At 38.2% G+C, this 13,315-nt stretch overlaps 1 protein-coding gene across 1 annotated transcript in view; it reads right to left on the bottom strand.

Annotated features, from left to right (window-relative positions):
- The window catches only part of LOC306768150 (uncharacterized protein), a gene marked incomplete at both ends in the record, with an annotated part of 129,882 nt that overhangs the window by 24,206 nt on the left and 92,361 nt on the right, over nt 1-13,315 (bottom strand). The window contains 10 exons of the mRNA XM_079256382.1: nt 873-980; nt 1,468-1,521; nt 3,910-3,963; nt 4,041-4,094; nt 4,264-4,371; nt 8,089-8,133; nt 10,478-10,531; nt 10,690-10,743; nt 12,968-13,021; nt 13,121-13,174. Of these exons, the coding sequence (XP_079112508.1) occupies nt 873-980; nt 1,468-1,521; nt 3,910-3,963; nt 4,041-4,094; nt 4,264-4,371; nt 8,089-8,133; nt 10,478-10,531; nt 10,690-10,743; nt 12,968-13,021; nt 13,121-13,174 (639 nt within the window). The remainder of the gene's footprint in view (nt 1-872; nt 981-1,467; nt 1,522-3,909; nt 3,964-4,040; nt 4,095-4,263; nt 4,372-8,088; nt 8,134-10,477; nt 10,532-10,689; nt 10,744-12,967; nt 13,022-13,120; nt 13,175-13,315) is intronic.

Genomic DNA, 13,315 nt, shown 5'->3' on the forward strand with positions numbered 1-13,315 from the left:
GATCATGGAATCATGGATCCATCCTGCCTTGTAGGGGTGGGAAATTGAATCGGAAAATTGAATATTGGGATGTTTTGCTTAACAATTTTTAAATCATTAAAAATTGTTTAAAAAATCTATTATTTTTCAAATAAATTAAAATAATCCATTATAATTTTTTTTTGTCATTTTTATTGTTTTTATAGGTCTTTTTACTTTTCTTCTCAGGCATTATAGCAGCAGAATGATGATCTGGCTGCTGTGTTGTTTTTTCCTCATTAAAATGAAGAAAAGTGACTCGCAAAAACCGTTTTCTACTTTTTTTTTGTTTTTAGTCTACAAAAATCAGCAATATTAAAGAATCATAAGAATCGCAATTCAAATCAAAGTGGCACCCAAAAAAAATTGGAACCGAATCGAATCAGGATGATAGCATATGGTTACAGCCCTACTGCCCTGTATCAACAGTTGGAGCTGTTGGTGGTGGTATAAGGGTGTTGGCAGTATTTTCTTAGTAGACTTTGGGTATCTTGGTGCCAAATTTAGAAAGCAAAAGGGTATCCAACATAGTACTAGCAAGGTTAACCTATAGTCAGTGTACATTTAAAATATTCCAGCAGTACCAGGAACCAGTAGTGCTCTACCAACTGATCCATTGATCAGTGGAAAGTAGTCTTTCTTGCAGCATAAGTCAAAATACAGTATACTCCATTGTTTTTAGATGTTACGGTTGGGGAGCCTGAAGTTGGTCCTGCCTTCGAGCAGGTTTTGAATCGGATTAGTGGGCCAACATTCGGGTGGAAGTGATAGTGATGGTGTTCGAGTCCTTAAATGCTTCATTGATTTGAATAAATCCCCTGCAGAGAAAACTGTGGGTGATCAATATGCTTTACCTCTTTACCGTCTGGTCCAGGTGGCCCCTGTGGGCCTTTCGTGCCCCCAAGCCCTCTCTCCCCCGAGGGCCCTTGAAGACCAAGTTTTCCACAAGAACCAACATCACCCTGTCAAACAACACAGGATTACAAACCAGATACAGTAAGCAAAGTCATCACGACTGCGTTCTGGTAAGAATATCAGACTAAAATATAGAGGTCAATACCGGACCATGACTTTGTTTTTGTAAGATGAAAAAAAGGTGAAATAAAGAATCTTTTAGAAGAGATTCAACAGAAACAAGTACATCATCAACCTTAAAATGAGGCTATTTGCATTTAGCAGTTTTTAATTAAATGTTAAATCTCATTCTGGCCCTGCAGTAAGAAGACTTATTCTGTTCTACGTTCTAAGTGTTTCTCATCCATAGTGCTTCATGTTTCCGTCCTTCAGGGTTTTGCAAGTCTTCATGAATAAACTGCTTTTTATTATTGAAATTAAAAGAAACAGTTTAGGTCTTTAAAGTTGTTGTTTTTTTTTATTTTCCCTGAGGTGTTACAAAGAATATTTGTATCTGAAAATCAATCATACACAAAATCATGAACGATGACTGACCTGATCTCCTTTCCTTCCTGGTGGACCCTCAATTCCAGTTTGACCTGGGAGACCCTAATGAGAAACACAACTTAGAGTGAAAGACTTGCTGCAGATATGCAATAAACATCAATGGTGAGTTTTGGTGGTAAAACACAAAAAAATGAATGCTTTTAACTTCAGGGGGCTTTGGATGGATTTTGTTTGTTGTTGTTTTGTTTTTTTTTTTATCCTGTCAGTCAGGGAATTGATCTACTTTAACTATAGCAAATTGAAACATCCAATATGATTGAAATATATAAATAAAATGAAAAAAATTAAGGAAATAATAAGTATGTATACATTTCATTCATTTATTTCTACATGGTTTTGATAGATTTTACTCTTTTTTGTATTTCTGCAGTTTTCATTCATTTATGTTTATTCATGTATTTGCTAAGGGTGGGACTTTAATGCCTTAAATTCAAATATTAATTACAGAAAAATGTATTTAATCACGGAACATTTGTCAGTGCATAATTTCCTGGTACTGTAGCACCTTGCCACTATATTTAGCAATTTTTCAGACCACTCTAGTGACCCTAAGGAAAAAAAAACAACTATCAAATCCAGCAACTTTTTCTGGTAATTTGGAGACTTTTAATGAGTAATGTGAAAATGGCTCATCCAGATAACTTGGTTTGAGCCATTTCAGGATGTTTTGCATCCTATTACATTAGAAATAGTGATAAAATTGGACAGGTCCAACCCACCTCTGTCTTTGGTCTGCTGCAAAGTCTTCAGACTAATGTGTGATGGTTTGTTTTTAATCAAAAGTATTTAGATATGTGGGAGTGCAATGGCTTAACCCAACTGGAGGATGGTTCGGTGGGTATCATTGAATATAGATAATTAACTTTAGGTAGAACCATCGTTTGAATGGTGGGCACTGGTGACTCTTTTAGTCTGATATCTAGAGAAAGAAATTCAATCTCTAATTCTTAATTTTTTTCTTTTGAAGTTGAACATTGTGATTTACAAGTTGAATGCATCGCCACCCGTGTGCAACGTTCTTAGCATTATGCGCTACAGTGTTTAAAAGAGTGTTTAAAAGAGAGGAACAGGCAAAGACTGGCTGTACGGAGGTGAAACATAAAAAAAGAGTTTCAATGTGAGTTTTGAGTGGCGTTTAACTTGAAAGTTAGTGGCTTCAGTTTTTGTGTCTGCGGTTGGCCTTTTAAAATTTGGGTCAGTTTGAGCCAAGGGTGTCGAACGTCGGTCTACGAGGGCCGCTATCCTGCAAGTTTTCAATGTATTCCTGTTTCACACACCTGGCTTCCATTAAATGGATCCAACCACGAATAAAGTTCTGCACTATCACTAATTGATTTGATTCAGGTATGTCTCAGCAGGGATACATGGAAAACCTGCAGGATTGTGGCCCTCTAGGACTGGAACTGGACACCCCTGCATGGAGCTGATGAGTTATGCTTAAAGAAGAACCAGTAGCTATCTGGGTCTAAACTCCAGAGGAGAGAAAAGTAAGAATTTCAGAGTAAAACTACAGGTAAACATTTTTTTAATCAGAAAAATTGGTCGTTACGGGAGCTCATATTTCTGCGTGGACTCTGTTTGTACACTTTATCCTCTTTGTGGTAACAACAAGCATCAAGAGTTATCACATACACTTCATAGAAAAATTTACTCTAAAAGCTAGCATGCATTTAACTGAAGCACAGATCAATAAAGACCCACTACCACTAAATAAATGGTTTGTTCCAACTAGATCCAGCTGCAAGGAAAAGGGCTGTCAATTCATGGTATAGAAGGGAGCTCTTGTACTTTAGCTCTGCTTTATTTGAACTAAAACATTTCAGAAATATTTATTTAAGGCTGCAAGAAAGTGTGTCAGCTTGTGAAAAACAACGGACAAAATGTCTTTTGTAGGAAGATAAGTCAAGTATTGTAGAGTATATAAACCCCATGTATGTCTTTCAATTTTTAGCTCCAACACCACACAGATTTTTCCACACACTCATGACCATAAATCGAGACATGTCAGCACCCTTAGCTTTAAATCAAACAGATTGCTGCAGCAAACTCTCCTTTTCCTTTCATCGCTGTGCATTTTGCCCGTTTCATGGATGGAAGGAAGAAGACGGAGACATGCTGGAGTAACAGCTGGTTCAATTACTTTAAATCTTTTACCAGCACAGCTTTAATAAAAAGTCACAGCAGCTTGATTTAGGACACCTTCTGAAACACGGTTTGTAGATTTTACACTTGGAGTGCTCTCATACCTTTTATAGTTTTTTTTTTCTCTTTTGCTGAACATAGCATTTCTTTCCTGTTCTATTATGAAGCATTGTGTTGTTTTTGCTAAAAGGCAACTGATAAGTAAACATGTACTTTTCTTTTCAAATCTCATTTATCTCAATGATAAAGTTAATAAGTTTTATGGCATGTAAAGAAAAATATGCCAACCTGTGGTCCGTCCTGTCCTGGTGGGCCGGCATCGCCTGGTGCTCCAGATAAACCCTGGGGGTGTCACGGTGTGTCTGGCACATTATTCATAAAACAGTCTTCATAATTACATTTTATATGTTATATGTTACCTTTAGGCCCTTTTCTCCTGCTGCTCCGATCAGTCCATCGGCCCCCTGAGGACCCTGTGAAGATCCAGAGACATGCTTGTGAGCTTTTTGTAGTTTCTATTGGGGTTATAATCATTTCAGAAACTTGTGAAGTAAAAATGAAACCAGTTTGTGGCCATTTGCAAAGCTGATTACAAAATGTTACACAGGGGAAAACAGCGTTTGATAGTAGGTACCCACTCACTGGGATTCCTGCCGGGCCCTGGGATCCCTGAGGCCCTGGGGGTCCTATGCTCCCTCTGGGTCCAGGTTTGCCTCTTGCTCCAGCAGAGCCTGGGAAACCAGGAGGGCCCTAAAACAAAACATTTGGATAAAATAAAGTAGCTTGATCTAATCAGGATAAAGCATTTTGGCATCTGGGAGGTTTTAAGACTAAATGAGACAAAATGAGGAGATGATGGCAGTAAAACTGCTCGTCTCATCTCATACTGTAGCAGCTTTGCTGGCGTGTAGACGGCTAACTGGATCTCTGATTTTAGCTATTCTTTAGAACTTTGTGCTCTTGGTTCATGGATATGTTGGACTGTTTTGTGAGTTTCACTTTGATTTACTTACTTTGGTTTTTAAAGGTTTAGACTTTCTTTGTTTATTTAAGCTAATCCTGGCTCCCCTACGCCTGTTTCTCATTGTCATAATCTATGCAAACCTGCATAGATTAAATGTTTTTTGCTCCAAGCTGGATCTCTGTTATTTCCATCATCATGTCATTTCTTCTCCGCGTCTTGCTGCCACTGGATTATTTCTGGTTGCATAAGTTTCTGTACATCCTGCCTTTATACATACGTGACAATATGTAAGAGATAACGGAAGCATTATCCCGCTTATACCATGGTCACTCACAAAGGAAATAATATAAGATCAATTACTAATGTTGTTTTTGCTGTTAAAATAATGTTTTTCACAAGAAAGGGCAGAGCGGACTATTTAATGTCTTTTGTTGTGGCGTTTCCAAGGTAACCGGCTGTGAGAGCACCTGCAGCGCGTTCGACAGCAGATATTATTGCAACAAATACCCGATGATGCGCCTCAGTCTGCACACTGCAGGTAATTGTGGGGAGCTCAGTGTGTATAAACGTGAGTGTGTGTCTGTGCGCACGGCGCGCCGTCAGGTGATCGAGTGTGAAAGATAAAGGAGTGTTGAACGGAAGTGCCGCCCCCCTCCTCTTAACGGTGAAAATATGATTATTTTCTGCCTGAAATGCATATTTCTTCACAATATGAAGGAAATCGGGGAGGATGTTTATCATGTTTATGTGATGTTTGATGTTGTCAGTCCAGATATTCTTTCTGCCCGTTTGTCGCTAACATTTCTGTTACCATGGTTACCAACTGCTGTTTGAGCCAATGCACTGATTTAGAACTATTGGGCCATTTGACGGAACTTTTTTTAACTGGTGTCCAGTATCACTTTTTAAACGACAACCTGCAGCCAATCAGAATCGAGTATTCACACAGACCATGGTATAATCCATGATATTCAATTGTATTTTTATTTTAGTTTTATTGATGTCACTCCCTGTGAGACTCAATTCTGATTTATGAAACTATATTTCAGCTATGAATTTAATAGCTAATACATAATGTAACATATTTCCTCTTCCAGACAGTCTTAAAAAAGCATTGAATCTAATTTCTCGGGATGTTTGTTGATGTTTGTCACACTGGAATTTGAAATTGTCATAATTTTATGAACAAGGAAGTTACATGAAATCAGAAGGAAAATGCTAATAAAGCAACATTATTACATCATCATGAAAATGCATTCCTATAAGTTTAGGATTTATTTCCATTTCATCATGAGCGATAACTCACCACAGGTCCCTGTATCCCCTTGGGTCCTTCATTCCCAGCCCGACCCTGTGAAAAACAGTAATGGGATATTTATGCTGCTGGGATGACACTTCCACGTCTGTCAGCAACATTAAACCAAAACTTCTAACAGATATGATGAAACTCAGAAAAATTCTGCTCATCACCTTTAAAAGTGTGAAATGTATACAGGATGCACTTTCTCCGTGCTCTTAAGTTAACACATTATCTGCTGTTGAGCTTTTAACTGTCCCAGTGGATCTCTCCTCCAGCATCCGTATAGCAAAGCGGCATCTCTGCATCTCTTTATTTAATGCTAAAAACTCCTTTCTGCTCTTTGTTCTGCAGCTTCTGTTTATTTAGAAAGAAACTTATCTCACTTTCCCAGTCATGTGGTGAAAAAGTGATCATGTTGCATCCCAGAAAGAGAAGAGCGCACACTTTCTGCTGCTCAGATGAATGGAACGCAACAGATTTGCTTCTTTTCCAGCAGCTATCAGCGAATCACAGGATGCTTTTCATGTCTGTTTTTACACTTTCAAACAACATCTTACCGAGTTAGCATCTGTCCAAAATGAATGATATCCCCTATTACATATTTAAAGCACATAAGCCATTTAACTCTTTTTTTAGGGGTTCTAATCCCAGTATCTGAAATCTGGATATCAGCCGATACAGATATCATCAGATACTAAATCTGTTTACATGAACATGATTTTGATTATGATCATTATTCTTGTTGTTACCGTGCAAGCCTTTGCAGGGTTGTTGTAAACCACACATTACTTCTTAGGAAGAGAGAAACTGATAAATTAATTTAAGTAAGAAATCAAAGGAAATGTTGGAAACTGTTTTGTAATTTAAATAAAAAGACTAGTTATGATTTAGGTCAGAGAGAAAGTTCTGAAAGCAAATCAGGATGTGTGTGAATAATCTGGGAACACTAGATAGTCTGACAGCGTTGTGGTCTCCAGTTTGTTTCAGTCGAGGAGAACTTCTGATCACAAAAGACGCTGTTCAGTCTGACCCAAAGAGATCTGGAAGAACTTCAGTTTGAAGGTACTACAACCAGGGCTGTGCGAGCTGTGAATGTTTAAAATGCTCCACAGGTCACCAACGCTGCGCAGTGAAACGAAGCTGAATACTCAACAAGCTACCGTGTAACAGCAAGACTGGAGATTCCCACGTCTTTCCTCGTCTTCAGGCGCATATCACGCAGCACAACAGCATTTTAGCTAGCAGATGTTTCCAGAATGATCTCAGACAGAGACCGTCTGGCCATGATGATGAATTGGAGGAACAGTTATGTGGGCTGATTGTAGGAAGTTTGCTGTTCAGCAGTGTCTGATGCACCGTTTTCTCTCCATTCCTAGCTAAACAGTGTTTTCCAGGTCTGTGCTAACGTTGCATCTGAACTGGAAACTTGGAGTAGAGAACTAAGTCATATCCAATGTTTTCGATATGAGTTCTAATGGAAATAATTCATCAGCTGATTCTGCATCGATACATTTTGTTTGGTTTAAGCCTTCATAATACATATAATTTGTAAATAAAAGACCACGAATACTCCCTCCATGTATCGGTGAGGTGAATCAGGGCAATATCCATCCTGTCAATTACGTCAAATCAGAGCCCAATCCAGACATTTGAACGGATCGGACTATAATTTTAATGTTGCCAATGAGAAGTATTATTCATTAATTCTCCTTTTTGTCCGCAGGTCTTCCTGAATAAGTGCAGTTGTACATGTTGTTCTGTCTTTCCTGTCCTCTCCACCCCAACCAGTCGAGGCAGATTGCTGCCCTCCCTGAGTCGGGTTCTGCCGGAGGTTTTCTTCCTGTTAAAGGGGAGTTTTTTCCTTCCCACTGTCACCGCATGCATGCTCAGGATGGGGGATTGGATCCAAGTCATGACTTGATGCAATCAGTTGGTTTCTATTATAGGATATGTATGAATTGGCTTGAAATGATGAGTATGTTGATTTGTGTATGTAAAGACATTGTTGTGAAGTGGCGCTATACAAATAAAGTTGAATTGAAAATTGAATTGAATTAAGTTTCCTATCAGAGTGAGACCCTCTAGAAAAACATACCTCAGTCGATACCTAAAATCTGCATGGTCCTTAAAATATAATCATGAATCACGCAGGAAGTTGCAGTTTTATTCTGGACACATTTTCAAAATAAAAGCTTCACCTCACCTGAGGTCCCCGGGGTCCCTGCTCTCCGCGAGGACCTGTCAGTCCCTGGAAAAGAAACGAAGATTCACAATACGTTCAAACCAGCCAGAGAGCCTTCATCAGATTCATTATCAGCCGATTATGTTCGGATCTGAGCTCATTTCAGTGGTCGTCCACCAGAGGTCCTCCTGGTCTGCAGTTGGCAGGAGGGTGAATCTCCAACAGCTGCACACGCGTATCATCTAAACCATCAAGGAAGGATAAAAGGAGTCTGCTGCCAGCCCTTCAGTGCCTGCATGGTAACTTCAAGCCCTCTGAGTAACTCTCTGAGATCCTGGATGTCTTTGAAATGTGCAACTTATCCCCATTCTTTCTTTAAGTATTAACCATGAAGACTTCTGGATCGGCTCCTGGTGAGACTCCCTGGCCTGCACAACCATCCCTTCTATGTGCCTGAGAACATTGGATCTCCACAAACCATGACTGGACTTCTCTGTACCTGACTACAGCTACCTGTCTGCCATCCAGCCAGGATCTCACCAGGTCTGCTGTAAATAAACACCTTTAAATCTCCTTTGTCTCCTAAGAGGGTTACATGTGGGTTAAGGAGCTCGCTGACACCGTGGCAGATTATTCACCAGCAGCAGCAAGAAATCTGACAACAAAGATGGAGAACAGGAATAGATTATCTGTAAAAGGAAAATATTTTATTTCATCTTCAGGAAAGCAAAGGTCTCTGTAGACTGACCCTCTTATGATTTGTGGCATTTATTCTTTTCTTAAATCTCTTCTAACCTTTCCGTTTCATTTTGACCCATTTTACTTCAGAAATGGTTCCATCTTGCATCTGATGCTGATGTTTTTCTTACGGGGGTAAAACATTGTGTTTCAAAAGCAGTTAGGACCAAACATGCTCCTGGTCACATGTGACTGTCGTAAACTATGGGAATAACAGAAGAAGAAGACTCTTGTATTCATAAAACTACAGGAGAGTACTTCAGCTACATGTAGGTTTTACCAGCAGGGACTCGGCCTGAGCTGAAATGGGTGGAAGACAGAAACCTGAGTGATTAATTTGTCCTCTATCAGCTGAGTGTTCAATCTTTCCTGCTTTTCTACATTTTCCTGTAGAGTTCCATTCACTGGAAGTTCTTCTTCCACACCTGCTGCACACTTCACTGCTTTCCCTCTATGTATCCTGACCCGATTATGACTCCTGTCTCAGTCCAACCTGCTGCATGATGCTGTGAAGGACTGTATATTTTTAACCTGTCAATTGGACACTGAATGATTTTATCAGGCCACATTTTAAATTCAACTGTTCATCAGACATTTGATTTACAAGATGTTTCTTAATTTTATTTGTTCTGAATTAATGCAGAAGGGAATTAAAACAGTTACCAGGGGACGCCTGAGCTTGTTGTGCTGTAAAACGAGACGCACCGCTTCCTAGCTTCAGTTAAAGGTGGAATATGTAAGATTTTCAATATTTACTAAAAAAATAACTACAATCATAATTAGATTGGTTTTTTTTAAACATGTAGGTTCCAGTCTGTCCATATTTGATGTCTTATTAAATTACAAGTTTAACTAAGTGACAAAGACCCTTCTTAAATGTTTGCCTACCAGTAAAAAAATGTGCTTTTTATCACTTGTCATTAATTAATTGTAATTTAATAATGCATCAAATATGAACAGACTGGAACCTACATGTTCAAAAAACTTTCTAATTATGATTGTAGTTATTTTATTAGTTAATTTATTTTGAAAATATTGAAAATCTTACATACTCCACCTTTAAATACATACAGGAGCCAAGGAAAGCTGGTGTGCGTGTATCTTATAACAAATTCTGCCATTATCAGGTAAGAGCCCCTTTTTAATTGCAACCTGAGTTCTCAAGTGGGTTAAGCAAATGTTAAATATGGTCTTGTTGTTTCGTGGAATTGATTATTTGAATGTCATAAAGTAAGTTCTGTGGCAACTGTTAGCCATATGCCAAGTTGAAATAACTAGCTTAAAGCTAATCGTGTCCTATGCTAACTGGCTCACTGTACGTTAGCTTGGAGTAACGATAAAAACCGTGGAATTTGCTGTGCTGTAATTTTCAGTGTTTTGTGTTTTATTCATGTCCTGTCAGGAGTGCTGTTGATTGTAGAATAACAAATTGGTTAGAGAATCCTTACAATTCTGGCAACAAACTCATCTGCAGTATTTCAATTTTCTTTCCTGTATTATATATGATCTGAAAATGTTGGTAACAAAGCTGTACATGTAGTGTTACCTGTTCCCAGTGCTGTATGCAACTTATGAGATGTCCTAGCTAAAGTTAAATACATGCAGGAGCCAAGGAGAGCTGGTGTCTGTGTATCTTATAACAAATTCTTCCCAAACAACATTAAACTCTTACCGGAGGCCCTGGCTTTCCAGGAGGGCCAGGTAAACCTCGCAAACCCGGCTCGCCCTGATGGAGGAGAATAAAAAAAAAAAAAAAAAGTTATTTTGTGTTTTTGTTCGGAGCCAAAGTACAAAAATGCTACTTATCAGAAAAATCCTCTCTCATTTTCTTGTGCTCATAAACCAGCTGTGTACGTGAGATGGATGAATTATGGGCAGCCTTACCCTTTCTCCTGTTAAACCTGGAGGCCCCCGCATGCCTACATTCCCCTGGATACCCTGATGGTACATTAAAAACAAAAGAAAACACAGTCTCTGTCAGCAAAGCCTAATGATGTGTCAGATATTCATCATTAGCTCATTTAGTGGTTTGTACACCTCCCAGTCTTTTACAAGCATCACTGTTAATTGGTGTTTGCATTAAGGATGAATAAATCTCTGACATTTAACATACCAGCTCTGCATTCTGGGAAAAATGCTTCATTACTGTCTTGCAAAAAGACAAATGAGACGCTCAACACTACAGCTGTGTTTAATTAGCTTAAAATGACTGAACATATTTAGAATTACCATTTTCTACTGTGGCATTTTTAGTCCCTTCCTGTATTTGAGCAAACATGAGCAACACACTAATGGCTCAATCCTCTTATCTAACATCATTATAACGCAAAATAAATTTGGTAAGTATTATAACTCAGAAGCTATGTTGTTTGTATGAGTTAAACAATGATCATTAAATAACAATTCACGTTTTAGGAATAAATCATAGAAGGTGATGAAATCCCTAAATTCTTTGTGACTGTATGTTGAAAATGTGTTCTCGCTAGACTGTTGGATAATTTGCTCATGTAGTCGTTAAAGAAGAGGTGAACCTCGCCTTATCTTTGCACGTGAATGACAGGCATTCAGGGATGTTCCTTTTATACCCAATCATGGCACCTGTTTTCAGTTCACCTGTTTACCTGTGGATACAATCCAAACAGGTGTTGTTTGAGTATTCGTTAAGTTTCAAAGTCTTTTGTTTGCCACCGTCCCAGCTTTTTGGAATGTGTTGCTAACATTAAACCCAAAATAAGCAAATATTTGCAACAATTAGAGATTTTCGATATTGTTTTTTTCCGATTTACCAATTTTGCCCAATTTTTAATTTCGATGCCGATATCAACTGATACCAATGTTTTTGGAGCGAGTTGTGCCAAACAAATAAAAATATCTAAACAAAAACTATACATGCCTTTTTTTATTTTATTTTGTCATTTTGAGTTAGAGGAGCTGAATCTGAAGAGTTGGCTATATAATATGTGCATGTTATGTAAAAGTTATGTCATTAAAAAAGTAAAAACTGATACTGATAAAGTCCAATCTTGCATTTTAATGTCGATATCAGCTGATAAAATCGGTCTGCTGATAATATCAGGTTTCTCTAGCAAAACTACAATGAAGTTTATCAGTTTGAACATCAAACATCTTGGCTTTGTGGAGTATTTAGTTGAATATAAGTTAAAAAGAATTAGTAAATCCTTGTATTCTGTTTTTAGTGATGTTTTACACAATGTACGAACTTGACTGGAATTGGGCTTCGACTGATCAGATTAAAGTGTCCAGAGGTCTTTTAGAAAGTGAGACAATTTTTTTAAAAGGAGTTTTACAACAAGTTTAATTGCTGGCAACTTAATAACTAAACATGTTTTACACCTAATTCAGATTACTGAATATGTCTTGATGTCATCTTATTTCATCATTACATTGACACAAGCAACGCAACAGCAGAACAGGCAGCAAAACAGCCCCGCAGCATGATAGCACCGCCTCCTCTAGGGTTTTTCTCCTTTATATGGGCTTTATTCAGCTAACATGACAGAAACACATACTGGAGCTTCTTCTGTCTACTGAAAACTGTCCTGCAGAGACTGCCTCGTAAGCATAAGTCTTGCCTTTTCTGCCTTTGTGTGAAAAGTCGTGCTTTGCTCGGTCATTTATCAGTTTAGTTCTGTTCTGGTAAAAGCTGAATCTGGTCAGCGTGAACCCAGATTTTACAAAAGTCATTCATTCATTTGATTTGTAATTGGTGCTACTTTCTAGATCTGTAAGGTTTTGCATATTAATTATATTTTTACTCAAATACAGTGAGAAACAATCGAAATTATTACAGGCTTTGGGATTATCTGTGGAAAAGTAAGTGGAGACAATCAGACTTTTTTATGCAGTAAAAGTGTGATTAACTGAAAACTTCTGGTCATATTGGTGTTTTGTTGGTGTTTTGTTGTTTTTGTCTGTCCAACCAGGTGGGACTGTATGTATAAATATAGCTTAAATTAAATACATATATATTAACACTGACAAATAAAAGCCAAACTTTGCACATCTTGTTAAAATTGAACGATCACACAAAGTTGTTTATTTGCATTTATTCATGCAGATTTTCTAAATTCAGTTAATCTTTAAGCCATTATTATAGCCAATGTTTTCACACAAATGCAAGGTCAGCTGAGGAATCACTTACATACATGCCTACTGGGCCCTGAGGTCCCTCCATGCCGGGCTTTCCTGTAAAACCCTGAGACGACACACATCACAAATCATGACAATATAAAAATATGCAACATGTGTGTGTGTTGACACAGTGGAGGCCCACACTGTTATTTTGAGGTCTAACCTTGTGTCCTGGAGGTCCTGGTGAGCCTGGGGGCCCCGTCTTTCCCGGTGGGCCCTGTCAAAATGAGAAAAAATAAATAAATACTCTCACCGATGAGTTATAAAGCCAATCCGCCAATAAGGTCTGGAGGACATTAAAATGTATTGCCTACAGACTATAAATTTTATGCTAACAATATAAAATATGGCTGCTTTC

The sequence above is a fragment of the Telmatherina bonti genome (assembly GCF_933228915.1).
Source record: "Telmatherina bonti genome assembly, chromosome: 17".
NCBI lineage: Eukaryota > Metazoa > Chordata > Actinopteri > Atheriniformes > Telmatherinidae > Telmatherina > Telmatherina bonti.